Source organism: Ochlerotatus camptorhynchus, unplaced genomic scaffold (assembly GCF_037179485.1).
Source record: "Ochlerotatus camptorhynchus isolate MF236.1 unplaced genomic scaffold, CSIRO-AGI_Acam_v1.1 ptg000401l, whole genome shotgun sequence".
Taxonomy (NCBI): domain Eukaryota; kingdom Metazoa; phylum Arthropoda; class Insecta; order Diptera; family Culicidae; genus Ochlerotatus; species Ochlerotatus camptorhynchus.
In genome coordinates this window covers 1,627,501-1,645,552 of record NW_027040887.1, presented here as the reverse complement: position 1 = coordinate 1,645,552, position 18,052 = coordinate 1,627,501, and the positions used below count along the sequence as shown (strand labels likewise).

At 44.0% G+C, this 18,052-nt stretch overlaps 1 protein-coding gene across 1 annotated transcript; it reads right to left on the bottom strand.

Moving 5' to 3' along the window:
• Positions 1-11,570: 11,570 nt before the first annotated feature.
• On the bottom strand, positions 11,571-15,839 carry SmydA-5 (SET and MYND domain containing, arthropod-specific, member 5). Its single transcript, XM_065233341.1, has 3 exons — positions 15,627-15,839; positions 12,437-13,190; positions 11,571-12,383 (listed from the first exon to the last, which is right to left on the bottom strand). The coding sequence occupies exons 1-3, from the start codon at positions 15,774-15,776 to the stop codon at positions 11,596-11,598; spliced, it is 1,692 nt and encodes a 563-aa protein (XP_065089413.1). The 5' UTR covers positions 15,777-15,839; the 3' UTR covers positions 11,571-11,595.
• Between the last annotated feature and the right edge of the window lie 2,213 nt (positions 15,840-18,052).

Sequence of the window (18,052 nt, the reverse complement as noted above, 5' to 3'; positions counted from 1 at the left end):
CCTCTTCCTTTCATGTATTTTGTCTTTGATGCGTTGATGGCAAGTCCAATCCGTCTAGGTTCAGCCTTCAGTCTGATGTACGTTTCCGCCATCATCTCAAAGTTCCGTGCCATAATGTCAATGTCATCAGCGAAGCCAAAGAGCTGGATGGACTTCCTGAATATCGTACCACTCGTGTCTAACCCAGCTCTTCTGATCACACCTTCTAACGCGATGTTGAACAGCAGACACGAAAGTTCATCACCTTGCCGTAACCCCCTTCGAGATTCAAAGGGACTAGAGAGTGTCCCCGATACTCGAACAACGTACATCACTCGATCCATCGTCGCATTGACCAATCGCGTCAGTTTATCCGGAAATGCGTACTCGTGCATAATCTGCCATAGCTGATCTCGATCGATTGTGTCGTATGCGGATTTGAAATCGATGAACAAATGATGTGTGGGCACGTTGTATTCGCGGCATTTCTGCAGAACCTGCCGAATCGGAAAAAAATTGGTCCGTGGTAGCGCGGGCACCCATGAATCCCGCCTGGTATTGCCCCACGAACTCTCTTGCAAATGGTGACAGGCGGCGGCATAGAATTTTGGAGAGTACCTTGTAGTGTGATCGCGCGGTAGTTGCAGCAATCCAACTTGTTGCCCATTTTATAGATTGGGCCATCCACTCCTCCGGTAATATCTACTCCTCCCAAATCTTGGCAATTACCCAGTGCAGCGCTCTAGCCAGTGCTTCACCACCGTATTTTAATAGCTCACTTGGTAGTTGATCTACACCAGTTGCTTTGTTGTTCTTCAGCCGACCGATCTCCTCCTCAACTTCTTGAAGATCAGGGACCAGTAGCCTGTCGTCTTCTGCGCGTGCTCCAAGGCCTGTTGCTGTGCCACCTTCGTTTTCTGCTGCTTCACCGTTGAGGTGCTCGCCATAGTACTGCTTCCACCTCTCAATCACCTCACACTCGTTCGTGAGAAGGTTACCGTCCAAGTCCTTGCACATATCGGCTTGCGGCACGTGGCCTTTGCGCGAACTATTTAGCTTCTCGTAGAACTTCCGTGTGTCGCTTACGCGGTACAGATTTTCCATCGCCACGCGATCTCGGTCTTCCTGCTGACGCTTCTTCCTTCGGAAAACCGAGTTTTGTCTGTTCCGTGCTTGTCTGTATCGCTCCACATTCAATCTCGTGCGGTGTTGCAGCATTCTCGCCCGTGCTGCATTCTTCTCCTCTACTAACAGTTTGCATTCGCCGTCAAACCAGTCATTTCTTCGGTCCGGGATTGCAGTACCTAGTGCCGCTGCAGCAATACTACCTTTGCCGGATCGGATGTCCCTCCAGCCATCTTCAAGAGAAGCTGCGCCAAGCTGCTCTTCCGTGGGTAGTGCAACTTCTAGCTGCTGCGCGTAGTCCTGGGCAACTCCGGCGTCCCGTAGTTGCTCAATGTTGGGTCGCGGCGTTCGACCTTGACGGGTGTTATGCAACGTCGAGAGTTTTGAGCGCATGCATACTGCAACTAGGTAGTGGTCCGAATCTATGTTCGCACTGCGGTGACGTTGATAATGTCGGAGAAGAATTTCCCGTCGATTAGAACGTGATCGATTTGGTTTTCTGCGGGGGAAAAAGGTACTTCGAACTACCATACCCCGGGAGGCTGCAAAGTTTACGCATCGTTGGCCGTTGTCGTTCGATACGGCATGCAGGCTGTTTGGCCCGATTGCCGGTCTATACATTACCTCCCGTCCTACCTGAGCGTTCATGTCGCCGGTGACGATTTTGACACCCCGTTGTGAACAGCCATCGTACACCTGCTCCACCTGCTGCGCATAGAACGCTTCTTTCTCGTCATCGGGTCTCCTTTCGTCTGGGCAGTGCACGTTTAAGATGCTGTAGTTGAAGAAACAGCCCTTAATTCTCAACTTGCACATCCTCGCACTGATCGGCTGCCAACCAATCACGCGTTGGCGCATCTTACCCAGCACTACAAAGCCGGTTCCCAGCTCGTTGTTGGTGCAACAGCTCTCGATGCCCACTTTTCCATACCTTTTGTCCGGTCCAGCAAAGTTCCTGCAGTGCTACGACATCGAAGTTGCGTGGTTGAAATTCGTCATAGATTAAAAAGGGGTGAGACAGGTTTAATCTGAGTTGCTTTTTTGCAGCGAGTAACTCGCGAGTAACTCAATGTATCTCAATATTTAATCGACGTTCATCGATTTTTTCTCTGCTTACTCCGTTTACTCCCTTTAAGAATATGATTCTTGTGAGTTTCCGCCAGGGAATCACCCAGCGTTGGTTCCAGTAGGAGCACGTCTTACCTCTTGCAGCGTCGATGATTAACGATGATGTGTCAACCAAAGATGGTCCAGTCCATCAAGTCCCAACCTTCGTGTCTGCGTTATGTCAATTTGTCTCCGCATGAGCTGACTTTAGCTATGTGTGTCAGAGCACGAATGTTCAGCACACTATGTACTTTTATTGTGCACCACACATCTTCCCTCTTCTCGAAATTAAAAAAAAATGTTATTTATAACTTAATCCAACTATATCATAACAGGATCACCTTACTAAACTTTATCCATCTTGACCGACACAGAAACAAAATCCATTGGCAAAAATACTATATTGATGGTTTAAATTGAATACTCCCACCAATAGATTTTTGCAGAAACGAAATTCATTTAATTTTACTATTTTTTCTATCAAAACTACTATGCCGTTTGAGTAAGCATAGTAGTTTTGACAGAATGGAATGGTAATTTGATTATATTTATAGTCAACTATACTTAAATCATGGTAGATTTAACGGTTTTAAACGTAGTTATACTGAAAATAAGTGTTTTCTGCAAAATAGTATTCCTAACTATTATCATTGTTTCAGTGTAGAAGCCGACATCCTATTTTTTTCCACTGGGCAGTCTATTTACCACAGTGTTATAGCACTGGGAGCGAGACGGGGATTGCAACAAACTGTCAACACCCAAGAGACAGGAGAAGACGAGAATAAAAACCAAAATAATAAACAATAAACCGAGGAAAAGTTCAAAACAAAAAAAAAAAACGCGAAAAGCATGGAAATTGACGAACAGGAACAAACTGTTCCTGGAGGATTCTGCGTGAAAGTTTATTGACCTCTTGACTAGATCTAGTGTTGTTTCTCTCTCGTCAGCTGTTATTTACCATTCGGTGGGAAAAATAGAGACTCCGCGTATTCTTCAGTGCAGCAAATTATTTTTAGTTTTCCGTATGTAAATATATGTAAAGAGAAACCTGTGGCTTACATAAATTTGTTGATTTATGATTAAGTTCAAATTTTATCATGTTGAATAACACTAATTATTTGTTTTAGGAGTTTGCGAAATGCTGTTCAGTGTCAACTGCTTGAACACATCATCCAAATACGCTGGTGCTTTCCTTTCTCGAACTTTCCGTGATGATGTTAATTCTGTCATTTCTACATAAATGAAACCGATGTCACATAGTAAAATTAGGGGTTATCTCAATCAACCAATATTGTGAGGTTCTCATGAATCATCAATTAAACAGAACATTTTGTTGGTGTCATTCATGTCACTTATTGTAGAAATACGGTTCCAACAAACACAATGAACTTTTGAAACCACTCTTTTGAATTTTGCAGACATCCCGTTCCGCTTAAACACTGTTATCGTTCTGGACTGATTTCAAAATTGCGGACATCCCGTTCCGCCAAGATATACACTACTTGTCGTACTGTTACGACATTCGGCTTCGTTTGCGCTCTGCGGACATCCCGTTCCGCCTGAACACTGTGGTTATCTTAAACCACTTTTATTTTATGAAAATTTGTCTTAAAATCTGCGGACATCCCGTTCCGCTTAAACCCTGTGGCATTTCCAAAAAAGACACCTGAGATCTGCGGACATCCCGTTCCGCCAAAACACTTTGGTCGCTCTGAGCAGATTGATTTAATATGTAGTAGATTGTAACTTTGCGGACATCCCGTTCCGCCAAAACACTGCGGTCATCTTGACCCGCGACTTCTGCGGACATCCCGTTCCGCCCGTACTCTGGATGATTTTGCGAAAAAAAAAGTGACATAACCTCAAATAGTCTCTAACTAAATTTTCTAGGTAGCGTCTGGGTGATTCCTTTTTTGATAAGTTTATTTAAAAAAAATAGGTAACAATAGTACACCAGGTTGCTCGATTTAAGAAGTTGCTTTAATAAAGCAACTCCTGGCACGATCGCCAATGTGAGTTTTCGCTAGGGAATCGCCATTTTTTGCCATTTAAATGATCTTTATTTCTTGTGATTGTGTGGTTTACATGTATGAATTTTTTAAGTGACACAGATGCGTCTTTTCAACTTTAGTACATTTGATATTTTAATTATTATTTACAGTTCCTAGTCCTATCAGGTCTATTTTAAAGTATGACCACCTTGGTGGGATTGGTTTGATTTGAATTGGAAAAAGGAGACTACTTATAACTACTATTTACAACTACAACTAACCTACAACTACTATGTACACCTAACCTACTATATACAAATTGCTTATCAAAGCATGTTCTGATAAATTACATTTTTGTGCAAATTTAGTCTTAATTTCGTTAATTTTGGAATCTATTTTGGCAATGCCTGCCTCTTCATGTAAATCTGTTATTCTAGTGTCGAAAGGACGATCAAGAACCATCCTCAGCACTCTATTTTGAGCGACCTGAATTTTGTTCCTGTGAGTCTGTGCACATGATTCCCACACCGGAGCAGCGTAGAGGACCGCAGGTGCTATGATTTGTTTGTAGACGGCCAGTTTGTTCACCCTTGAGAGGCGGGATCTGCGGCAAATCAGCGGATACAGACACCTAACCAAGACAGAACACTTGACTACTGTTTTCTCTACATGCGAACGAAAAAGGAGCTTTTCATCGAACAACATCCCGAGATAGGTTACTTCGGCAGACCACTCAACCCTTGTGCCATCCATGATTACAGTACAAGCCGGTGAGCCGGTTTCAGTTTCGGCGATTGCCGGTGGAGGAACATGATCGCTTGTGTTTTGGAGGCATTGATTTTAATTTTCCACGTGGTGGCATAATCAGCAAAGGCGTTAAGGCATCGTTGAAGTTTGTTCGTTATTTCGCGAGGCATCTGTCCTTTGACGGCTTTTGCGGTATCATCTGCGAACAGGAAAAACACGCAACCGTCTCCAAGGGGAGGAATGTCGGAAGTGTAAATGCTGTAAAGCAAGGGGCCCAGCAGACTGCCTTGCGGGACTCCTGCAGGGATGGAAAACGTGTCTGAAAGACAACCATTCAACGATACCTTAAACAACCTTTGCTAGAGGTAGCTACGGGTGATTTTAACAAGATGCAAAGGAAAGTTGAAGTTACAAAGCTTGTATACAAGCCCATTGTGCCAGACATTATCAAACGCTTTCTCAACGTCTAATAATGCCATGGCTGTAGACTTGGATATTTTTTTTTTATATATATCTTTATTAAGGAGACTTTCAGCCGTTGGCTGGCTCGTCTCCGAAAAAGACTTGGATACAGCCTTGTTACTTCGGATGTTATTCATCACCCGTACTAGCTGATGATTTGTGGAGTGCCCCTTCCTGAACCCGAACTGTTCCGGTAGGAGAATGTTGTGTTCCTCGACAAACTTGAGCAAACGATTGAGAATAAGTTTCTCGAACAATTTGCTCAGCGCTGAAAGGAGGCTGATTGGTCTGTAGCTTGAAGCTAGCGTTGGGTCCTTCCCGGGTTTGCGGATAGGTATGATTTTCGCTGTTTTCCAGATACTTGGAAAGTAGTGCAGTTCCAAGCATCTGTTGAAGGCAGCAGCCAGCAGAGAGTGAACCTTCATGCTGAGATTTTTCAATACTAGGTTGAATATTCCGTCAAACCCGGGGGCCTTCATGTTTTTGGTGCATTTCAGCGTTGAGCAAATCTGTTCCACTGTGATTATATCCTCCGGAGGGATGGCACAAGGGGAGGAATCAAGGTTGAGTACGCATTGCTCAACCTGAACTTCGAGCGGACTTTGGATGTTGAAGCCAAGCAAATGCGGTTTGGAAATATGCTCACCAATCGCATTTGCTTTCTCCTGAGGGGTGATTATGAGCCGATCGTCATCATTTTCATCTTTGAGTGGAGGAATGGGTTTGGGGTGCGTCTTTAGGACCTTAGCTACCTTCCAGAATGGTCTGGAGCGGTCGTCCAGATTCTGGACAAGCCGCCCGATACTTTCGTTCTGGAGTGAGACCATTCTGGAAGCAATCTCCTTGTTCAGATCGGCCATTTCACGTCTCCTCGCTAGATCTCCGGTTCTCTGGAACTGGCGTCTACGCAAATTTCTCAAGTGAATCAGTAATTGGGTGTGGGAATCAATGGCAATAAACTTACCCCTCACAGGAACTCGTCGGACGCACGCCTCGTCAGCCACGGTTATGGCTTGGTGGAGTCCCTCCAACGCTCGGTCGATGTCCTCCACGGTGTCAAGCGACGGGTTGTCGATGATGTGCCTGTCTACCACGCGTCCAAACTGGGCCCAGTTTACGTGATGGTAGTCCTTGCGCAGGCTTGAAGCAGGAGCCACGTTGCAGCCCAGTTCAGCCACCACCGGTTGGTGGTCGGAGCTGAGTTCGTTCAATGCTACCGGCTTGGACAAGCCGATATTTGTCAGGAACAGGTCTAGTGTCGATGGGTTGCCAACCGGTCAGATAAATGTTGGCTCATCCGAAACCAAACTGAGTACAGCCCATGCTGTGAGTGGTCGAACAGCAGACGACCGTTCTGGTTCTGCTGGTAGTTCCGCCAGGCCTCATGGCGAGCATTCATATCTCCTCCAACTACGAAGCGGGAACCGGTACGGGTGATGATGGACAGGTCTTTTTTTAATTTAGCCGCTAGTCCACTGCTGGCGGCACACTGTCGAGGGCAGTAGACGGCGATGAACTGGACGTATCCAGTCGACGACTCCACCTCTACACCAAGGGTCTCGATGATAGAGGTGCGGATATGAGACAGAGTGTGGTATTTTATTCCTTTCTTGACGACGACCGCAACACCACCCCCCCTGGAGCTGGTGCGATCAAGCCGAATAATGTTGTGGTCAGGCAACCAGAAGCTGTCGCCGGACTTTAGATGGGTCTCTGATAGGAGGCCCACGTCGATACTATGCTTGCGGAGGAAGTCAGCAAGCTCGAACTTTTTGGCTCGTACAGAGCAAGCGTTCCACGTGACTATAGTTAACGGTTTAGACGCCATACCGAATGATAAACTTACTGAGCACTCGCATCTGTTCGGGTTTGTTGCGGCACTGACGAAGAGCGCTGGTCATGGCGACGAAAATCTTCATCAGCTCATCCGCAGAGAAGAGATCGGGATTGGCGTTTTGTGCTTCTGGTTGTCTCCAGAATCCAGGGGGGATGGAGAGCTTTGTCCAGCTGAGGCACCAGACGTTCTTTGACGGGGGCCGGATTGCACCCGTGGATTTGCTTGACCGTGTTGCGTACCACGAAGAGGCGGGAAGTCCTCCACCCTGAATGCCGGAGTGTTTTCCTTCTTCCGTCCTGGTTGGCTTCTTGTGGACGCTTGCTTTCGGATCCGCTTGAAATCCTCGCGTTTGGGACACTGTTTGTCGGACCCTTGATGAGCTCCACCACAGTTGGCGCATTTGCATGTTTCCGACTCGTCGACAACGCACTCGGAGGAAACATGATTTTGGGCGCATTTGTCACAGCGCGGATTGATGTAGCAGTTTCGGGTGCCATGCCCGAAATTCAGGCAACACTGACACTGGGTGACGTCGTGACGGCCGCCACGGTATGGCTCCCATTGAACAATGATGAAGTTGATCGAGCGGATGGCCTTCAACGCATTGAGCGTCACCGTTCCCTTCTGGAAATGAACCAGGAAAAGGCAATCCGGGTACGTTTTCACGTTTTCGTCTCTCCTCGTCATCCGGAAGACTGCGATTGGGGCTAGCTTGTAACGGTCCTTAAGTTCTTCTTCGATCGACTTGGGGTAAGTTCGGTAAGCCCCTGATGACTACCTTGAAGGGCTTCTCACCGGGGATGTCATGTGTGAAGTATTCCGCCCTGGAATCCTTCAGGTACTTTACGGTTGCTTCGTACTCCGCTTTGGTACGCAGCATCACCTTGGTGCCGATCCTGCTCAGCTTGAATTCAGCTGCAACGCCCAGCGATGTGAGATCGCTAATGAGCGTGTTGAGTGGCACTTTCATCACCACCAGTGGAGGAAGCTTGACTCTTGCCGTACTCGGGACGGCAGAATTTTCATGCTCGACGGTACCGCCGAATTCATCGATGTCGCTGACGTTCGTCATGGTGTCACGGCCACTCGCACCATCGGACTGGCCCTGATTCTTCTTCCTTTTCTTCGTCCGCTTCACTTCCGCTGGTAGGGCATTCCCAACATCGGTGGGAAGAGTAGCGTACCTATTTGTGATAAGTACGCACGAGCTACCTTCACCATTATTCTCCACTTTCTCACGGAGCTTGCTCCGGGAGCGCTGCCTTCCCATCACACGATACAACCGGCACTACGACACGAACGCGCAACTCGAACAACTCGACTGAGCGAGCCAAAACCGGACTAAACTGCTTGACTACTACACTATTCGAGCCTCAGTTGGAACCATAAATGTACATCAACTGGCCTGAATGAGTGAAGTGCAAACGATCGACTGGTGATTCTAGCCTTTAGGCCGAGAAGCGATACTAGGGAATCGCCCAGCGTTGGTTCCTGTAGGAGCACGTCTTACCTCTTGCAGCGTCGATGATTAACGATGATGTGTCAACCAACGGTTGTCCAGTCAATCAAGTCCCAACCTTCGTGTCTGCGTTATGTCAACTTGTCTTCGCATGAGCTGACTTTAGCTATGTGTGTCAGAGCACGAATGTTCAGCACACTATGTACTTTTATTGTGCACCACACACTTCTTATATTAGACGTCAGTTTTGTTTTTAAACAAAATAAGCCCAAGTTTATCCTGAGGGTGGGAGTTAGCCAAATTTGGATTTTTCAGATATAATCCGAAATAGGACCTAGATTATTTAATACTCTAGTAACCTCAAGTCTGTGCTCTGTCACAATGCTTCATTGTGATTAATCAACACTCAAAGGGGTAAAATATAAAATTTGGGGTAAATTTGAAAGAAAGGGAACTTGGAGTGTAGAGCGCACTGCCCACTGAATGATTCTGAAGCCTGGCCAAGTGAGTGGGGTATGGGTTTATTTGATTGAACGTCATTTCCAATGTATATATTGATACATTCAAACCATTGGTATTTGAGATAAGACAGTGATAGGATGCGGAGGGCCTGTTATGGTTTCCATTTATTAAATAGTTCAGATACGCTAGAAATGACAGGTTTATAGTGAGAGAATGTACCATATTGGGAAAGCATAATTTTCATAGGGTTCAGAGCGGCTGAGCTGTTCGTTTGTAGTTTTACCTTCCTTCAAAACCAATTTGGCTCTAGAACAATTTTAAACTTGTTCTGAATTATTCACATGTTGCAATTATTGAAAAGAGCTCGATACAAGATAGCCATAGAGAACAGACGTTGAGGCTCCAAAATTTCTCTAAAAACTTGTGTAAAGATTCCTATTCGACTTAAGCGCCACTAACGGCGACTTCCCCACTTAAAAACCCTCTTTGACAACATGATGGCGCTGGCGTTGCAAAACTTATACTAGACACTAAGTGCTGGTAGCGCCAAGTGGCAATTTTCAGCAGATAATTTATCGATACTAGCGCCAAATTGGTCGAAAGTGATAAATTTATAGAGGAAATCAGGAGATGCTAGCGCTACGTAACGGCAACGTTTCCATTTTACTTTACACAAGTTTCTGACCGAACTTGGACGTCTGGTCTCTGTGAGATAGCTTAATACAATTAAATAGAAATGCCAAAATCTTACCGAGTAGTTTAGCTGTTCTGATTTCGGTACAGTTTGTTGAGGTCGGGTATAGTTTCTGAGTATGGATGCCCATTTTAAAATAACCCATATTATCACAGAGTAATAGTTTTATTGCTAGGGAACTTTCTCTTGGGATCATCTTTTCTTCATACAATTATCATTATTCATACTATATTAATCATGATCAGTCTTAGAAAATGTTATATGTTTAAGCCCCGTTCTAGATTTGTTTGTTATTCATATCTTATGCATTGTAACTCGCGAGAGGTTACCGAATATGGGTTCTTTTTCTCATCCACAATAGTTTGGGGGAGGGGGCGATCTGAGAGCTGAATAGAGGCAAATAAAATAGGGAACACAACACCATGATCCAAACGACTAACCAACGCATGCAGGACACTTAACTTGTTCTATTTCTTTCTTCCCCTCATGTACCAATATTACCTACCTGAGAACAAATGGGAACACGGCCAGATTTTCAATAGGAAGAAGGAAAAAAGCGAGAAAACGTAAGAGAGTTCTGATGGAGGAGGCTTTGTGGATAGCGGAAGATAAAGTGTTTATTGTGTTGTACCTTTTGACTATAGTTTTAAGAGGTATTGTATAGTGACCAAGAACTCTCGGCTCTGTAAAGTTAATTCGTTTGAGCCTTATCAAATAAATTAATAAACATAAGACAACCCACATTCATCCTATAAGAATACATACAAGGTATGTTTGACCGCTTATACATTTCATTTGACACATGATCTTCATTAACTTTTTGCAGGGCGTTTGCTTATTAGTTGACTTATACATTTTATGAAAAATCAGCAATAGAAATTTGCCAAAAGGTATAAGGAGATTTCTATCCGTGTACACTATGTTTGTTTTGATTCGTTATAAAAGTTTGACAGATAAAATGAGGGGTTTGTGGATGTTCCTATATTTCGACAGGTGCATCGATTTGCTTGGGACCGAAGAGAGTACCAGAGCTGAGCCAAAAAGTTGAGCACGTTTCTTCGGGACCTTCTAGTCTTAGAAGTTACCTCTATGGCTTTACTTCCCTTTCGAAGGAAGACGTGACCAGAGATTGTTATGCCTCAGAAAAATCCCACCGACCTCGACTGGGATTGAACCCAGACCCATTGGGGTGAAAAAGCTGTCACACTTACCACTACACCACCGCCATCGGCTTGTTTACATTTATCTGCTGCTTGCTTGACAGAATGGTCCAAATTGAAGCTGATAGACTAAGAAATCGTTTTAATACATTCAGCGAAGCGTTTTGGTGAGAAAATACAGCTAAATTAACGTTTAAATTTTTGTTTCCGCAAATGGTCAATGGTTGTCAAAGCCATTAATTACACTCTGTAAATGACATACCAAAGTTCGTTTTGGTTTTCGCGTCGGTCGAACAACGAAGGACTTCCTGTTCAAATGCACTCGACTTGGATTTGCGGAGGAGAGATGCTCCTAACAAACAATTTTAGCTGCACATTAGCGTATACAGGCAAAAATTAACTGTACAAGCTAATTTATGCTAATCTGCGGCAAAAATTGTTAGTTGGCCTCTCTCTCTCTCACTCCGTAAAGGTTTTCCAGTTGTAGTTAATGATCACAACAAACACGATCGCTACAGAAAACACACACTTTTTATTCAACAAAACATTGGCCAACATTTGAAAGATCTTCCCTAAGCCGCAATAATCTCCTCAACCCTCTCGGTGGCCTTCTGGATCTCCTCGAGTAGTATCTTCCCCTGTTTGGTTCCCATCTCGTTGACTAGGACTTTCTTGCCCCTCATCAAACAGTGCAGCGCTTCGTTGTAGTTCTTCTGAACAGTGGAATCCGTTTTTGGCAGCCCCGAACGGATCTTACGCTCGTTGATTTCCAGCAATGCCGATTGCTGCTCGTAGAGTACAACCGCCGCATACAGACTCAACCGGAACGAATCCGGATCCAGAGTGTCGATGACCTTCATCATCTGCCGACAGGTTTCGACCTTCTCCGCTAGGGTCATGTCTGAGAGTTGTTGGGTGGAATATCCCTTGAAGTGACCGTACATCTGGATCAGCGAATGTTTCAGCTGCAGTAGGAAGTGATGATTCGGATGTAGGAAGGTTAGCAGCTTCGAGATGAGATCGTCCATCTGTTTGATGGATGCTTTGCGTTCCATAGCGCCGTCCACTTCTTCGCCGATCTTCGACAGCAGGAAGTTAACCTGATCAGCTTCGATCTGCACCGGACATTGGTTGCACTTCCAGTCGCTGGTTTCTTTCAAGGGGTCGATCGGTAGCTGATAGCCTGCGCATGTGTTCCCATCGATTCCCATGCACTTGAGGGCACTGATATAGGTTCCAAGCTCGGTGGCATCAGCGCATCGGGCACATGTGCAGGAGAAATACTTGTTGGTCTTAAGGTGCTCCCGGCGTTGTTGCGTTCCCCACAGGGAGTGGGTGTAGGTGGTAGACAGATGTTCACCTGGAAGGATTATTGAGTTATGACAAAAGCATTTTAGAAGATTAAGATGTTACCTTTTTTGATATTCCTTCCTGCCTTAAAGGTCAGCTTCATGCCTTTGGTGCAGTCGAATGTGTAGAAACAATTCGGCATACAGCAGTGCTCCAGCATGCAACCCATCGGATATAGGCCACAGATTTCCCGTCCATTGGAAAGCGGGATGACCATTGCATTGACCTCGAGAATACCGCTGATCTTGTGCAGAGTCTTGGCGTCGCAAACCGGAAGCACAGTTTTTCCATGTTGTTCCTCTATTTTCTTCAGCGGTAGCAGGAAATTCTTCAAAAGAAATTGAACAGTGCGTTCGTCGGCATCCTTGTAGAAGGGCGTGCCCTTCCGTGCTTCGTAGTGGCTTTCCAGCTGTATCATCTGATCGAATAGCTGTCGGTTTCGGATTTGCAACGCCAGACACTTGAGCACCAACAGTGCATCGTATCGGTAGTAATCGAAGATAGCCTCCGGGTCATCCTTCGGCTTGGGCCCACCGCCAAACTTCAGGATACCGCATTCAATCGCATGCAAATCCGGATTCCCCAGTCCAGGACAGTCCGGTTTGCAAGCCGGCCAGTGGCAGGCTTCGCACCGAAACAGGCCCAGTTGACAGTCGACAAAACATCCCACACAAGGAACGGTCATCGATCGTTGTTCGTACTCGGCCAGGTTCCACTTGGGGCCGATCACCATCGGTGCTTCGGTGAAGAGAATCGTATCCCTGGGAATGTCCGCTGTTGCCAGGAAGAAGCGACCGACTTCCTTGTTGCGAGACAGCTGGAAATGGTCAAGCGAGAGAAGAGGAGGAGATTAGAGATTGTCGTTTTTGATCGGCGAAAAGGATTAAAATCAAATGAACATTTTTTGATGAAAATGAGAAAAGCAGCTATCCGCTAGCAAAGAGAACTCCTTCTAATAAGTGATATCATTCTCATTTGAGTGTAACCTACAGAAAAACGGAGCTCTGGTCGACATTTAGGCGAAAAAGCTAAGCCAACCCGACACCAACCTGACTTCTACCAAACCCCAATTCGATGTTGATGTGACATATACCCGACATAAACTTAAAATTGACCCGAAATCATTGAGTCGACATCGACCTTAACATTTCTTTACATTGATCAGACACCGAGTCGACAGTCTGTTCGGGACCATTCTGTTGGGTTTCTTCCATACTCCACTGTCGTATATCAAATGATAGTGAGTGACGATGATATTCGATTGGGAAAAGGGGTTCTTCAAATGATGGGCGTGAGAGAATTCGTTTTCACAGAATGGATCAATGAAAATGCTGATGTTTTGACAGAACTATGTTGTGGGTACCACAGTATTTTACATTTGATCATCCAGATACAGTAGCGCCAAAAACGGTGGTGGGTTCATAACTTGACCATTTAAATTGATCAATTTATTGAATGGTTGTATTGGTTCACCTTCAATCGAATGATATGAAAATTAACAGCACTGAAGCTATGCATGCATCGTCGGTACGGTAATCCTCCGTTTACGCAGCTGTTGTGGATGTCTTTGAAGAACGCGTCAACGGAGGAAAGACAGTATCTTAGTTAGTAGTAGGGGAAATGTCAGCTTCCCTTAACCTATTATCGTCAGGGGGTAAACAAAGTTCTAGAGCACTCAAATTTGGTCGATAGATGCTCTGAAATACAATGTATCCATATGCTAAAATGAAAATTGAAACAAGAGGTTCGATTGGGAAAAGGGGCTCTTCAAATGATGGGCGCGAGAATGGTCAATGAAAATCTTGAGGTTTTGACAGAACTATACTGTGGCTGTTGGTCACCGGTTCATGAGCTGATGGGTCGATAGGTAGGGTCCAGGTGTGGGAGTTGCATCCTTGGCGTCGGTAGCATAGGTACTCAGTACGGAAAACAAGATCGACGGAAAACAAATCAAAGGAAAAAAAATCGTCCATATACAGTAGCGCCAAAAGCATGCTGTGGTGGGTTCTTAACTTTACCTTTTATATTGATCAATTGAACAATTTAGATGGTTATGTTTTGAACCCACCACATGATGCTTTTGCTGCTACTGTATATGGACGATCAAATGTAAAATACTGTGGTAGTCACAGTATAGTTCTGTCAAAACCTCCCCATTTCCATTGATACATTGATTGAATGGTTGTATTGGTTCATCTTCAATCGAATGATATGAAAATTAACAGCACTGAAGCTATGCATGCATCGTCGGTACTGTAATCCTCCGTTTACGCAGTTGTTGTGGATCTCTTTGAAGAACACGTCAACGGAGAACAGACAGTATCTTAGTAGCAAGGTTCTGCATTTTTGAAACAAAGAAAAGAAAATGAACGCTCCGCAGAATCGCTTCATTTCGAGCAATAACATTTTAGTGTAAGTCATCGTGTTTCATGTTATCGAGTCACGATGATCATTCCTCTTTTCAAACATGACTGGACTATCGCTTGTTTCGTTCGCCAAGTGCTTCAGTTAATTTCATTTGAAGCAAAGACTTGTTTCAATTGACGCAATGAATGATTCGAAAACTCCTTCCTTCGTTTTTTTCCACTTGCACTTCAATTCGGGGCTCATTCGACTTGTCACGACCTGACGACGCAGGCATCAAAATATAGTATCCGGATAGTATCCGCACAATACAGGTTGCCGATAGGGAAGGCATCCAGATTATGTGTAGTAATAATGTATTATTTTATATTAAACGAAAATGAAATTAACGAGGCCACATTCGCATTATAACTATCCGAAAGCAAAATGACAAAAATTTCGTCCGTTCAACTCCCGTACAGAAACACATGTTAGAAGTGCTTGTAAACAATTTCCACGTGCCTCCGTCTTCCCACCACTCACCACTTATCATAGTATGCACTGCTTTACATGATCAAAACAACAACATCGACAAGCACCGGCACACGGTTTCTCAACAACCCGGCTCTCTCACGATTCACTGATCAAGCACTCTCAGTCATTGGGAATCTATTAATACACACGTTCGGAAATTCATTCATAGAAATTGGGAAAATTGCCATGAGGAAATTATTGCGAGACTAAATTCTCACAACATAAAAATGGCCCTCAAAAATAAACACCACACTAATGACAGTGCATCCCGGACATAAATCCATTGCAAGCAGTAACATTATCCCATTAGACGACACTGGGTAGCATATTCCCTGCGGTTGCCGGAAGATCCTTCTCGGTCCACGATCATTTTCACCTCATATGGCTTAGCGCACTCGTTCTTGTGCTGCAGTTTCCAGTGCTTCTTCTGGTGTTCCGGGCTGCAGTAGGCCACCACTTTGCAGCCGGCGCACTTCAGGCTGGACGGCACTCCGCAGAGGCCACACTTGCTCGGTTGGCAGTTCATCTCCGGCTGGTTCTTTTCCTATCTAGATTTTTTTTGGTTGGATAAGAGTTTTTCACGTGCCACGTTTTTGGCTACTTGCGACCTGGTTAAAGAACAGTTTAGAACTGAGCGAGATTGTGAGTGGCAAGCGGGTGAAACGTGCACTTGGCGCATGCGATTTTGCGAAATCAAGAAGGTTAGCATCGTTTCGCGACATGCGTGGCGTGGTATGTTTCGCGGGTTCATTGTGGTGTTTACTTAAATGAATAATAATAATTATCTCTCGCTGCTCGAAAGTTGTTCATTAGACGGCGTCGATGGTGTAGTGCTAAGCGTGACTGTTTTCTCACCCCAGTGTGTGTCTGGGTTCAATCCTAGCCGAGGTTGGCGCAAAACCAGCCAAACCAGCCCGGTTTTGACCTACCCAGGTGTGAAAGCTGCCTCCGTGGATGGCAATCGATGTCCGTCGGTAATTGGCACTCAATTGTGGAACTTTGATAATTATGAATTTTTTTTTCAAGTATGGGCGAATGGAATTTTGAGGGATTATTTTTTTAACATGAGTCTACTTTGGTCCGAAATGCGCAATAATTAATCTTTTTACATTTACAGGAATTGTATATTTAGCGACGCCGGTGGTGTAGTGGTAAGCGTGATTACCTCTCACCCCAGCACGCCTGGGTGCGCCGCCGGGATGTTCTGAGGCATAATATCTCTGATTACGCCTTCCTTCGGAAGGGAAGTAAAGCCGTTGGTCCCCGGTTCATGAGTTGATGGGTCGATAGGTAGGGTCTAGGTGTGGGAGCTGTCTCCCTGGCGTCGGTAGCATTGGTGCTCAGCACGGAAAACAAGATCGACGGAAAACAAATAAAGGAAAAAAAAAAAGGAATTGTATATTTACAATTCAGAGAAAAATTAGCATTTGGCATCAGATTTGTCAACCGAAATTGATAATCGTCACTGACAGCCAATGCCAATGAAACTTTGAAGCACTGAACCAAAACCATTCGCAGAAGGCTATGTCCTCATAACAACGCGAAAAGCATCACTAAACATAAATAAAACAAATGAAAGTTCGGAGTAAAAATCGAAGAAAAATTAAGTTTGTGTGCGGATTTATAGCGTTACAGCTGTGTCATCCCCGATTTGCATGATTTAGATTGAAGAAAATAAAGGTTTAAAATATTTGAAGTACTAAGAGCAACCGTACAAGTGGGTAAATAAGGAACATTTACCAACCTATACCATAACCAGCGTTGCCAGGTCATTTTCAGAAAAATCTGGACCAGGTAAAATATAAAATCTGGAAAAATCTGGAATGCTTCAAAAAATCCTCTTTTTAACGTAATGCTATTGAAATCAAAGTGATGTGCCAATCTTCCGTAAAAATAGGTCAGTATGATCATCTGGAATTTATTTAAAGTATTAGAATGATTATAAATTACATGTTTAAATAAATGAAATAAGCAAAAACTAAAAATCATCCACAAAGTTGAAAAGTATTGACACGGTGTGCCCAAAAAGTTCAAACATCCATTACGCAGCATTTAAAAAATTGAGTAAAATGTGGGTAAAAAACAGCAGAAAATATGGTTAGAATTGTTTTTTAAACTGTAACTTTTTTAAAAAGAATGAGAAGCAAAGAATCAAGGAAATTTGATGGGATGGATTTTTTGAAGTAATAGTCGATGTAGTCCTTACTATTTGATGCAGTACCAGAATTTAAAGATTTTATTAGTTCTAAATGATTCTAATATTACTCTGAGGTTGATCAGATTTACAGTTTAATTCTTGACATCATACAACACACAACACTCAGCAGAACTAGTAGGCAATTTTCACAGGATATCTTCGCCTTCTTTAGTTCAATTTTAATCATCCTATTCCCCTAAAATAATCTTGAAAATATCTTAACTTTTCCAGTAACATTCTAAGAGTTCTTAGCATTACCTCTAGTAATCACTGATAAATCACTCTCCAATTCGACAACTCCCTCAAACTGGCAAGAATTGGCTCAATTTTGTGTCCATTTTTCTCTATGAAATTCTTAAAATATTCTTAACCATCTCCTTGGAATGACCGTCACATTCTTCTCAGACTTATCTGATAATTCCCTTTGAACTGCTTTGTAGGTAGTAAGTTTTGAAATCCTTTTCAGTATTACGTAAGTTCTCAAGTACTTTGCCAAAATGGTTTTGAAAGTCTCCCGGGGATCGCGCTTAAAATTTATTAAAATTAATCTCCATATAAACATTGAACACAATTCCTTTGAAATTATTCTCAAGATTAGTATCAGC

What these genes read in the sequence shown, in the direction of transcription:
- SmydA-5 (XM_065233341.1), bottom strand. Translation starts at nt 15,776, where the DNA reads ATGAACTGCCAACCGAGCAAGTGTGGCCTCTGCGGAGTGCCGTCCAGC. An exon ending in AGTGCGCTAAGCCATATGAG is followed by an intron (nt 13,191 to 15,626) that starts GTGAAAATGATC and finishes GACCATTTCCAG; the next exon opens with CTGTCTCGCAACAAGGAAGT. An exon ending in AGGAAGGAATATCAAAAAAG is followed by an intron (nt 12,384 to 12,436) that starts GTAACATCTTAA and finishes TAATCCTTCCAG; the next exon opens with GTGAACATCTGTCTACCACC.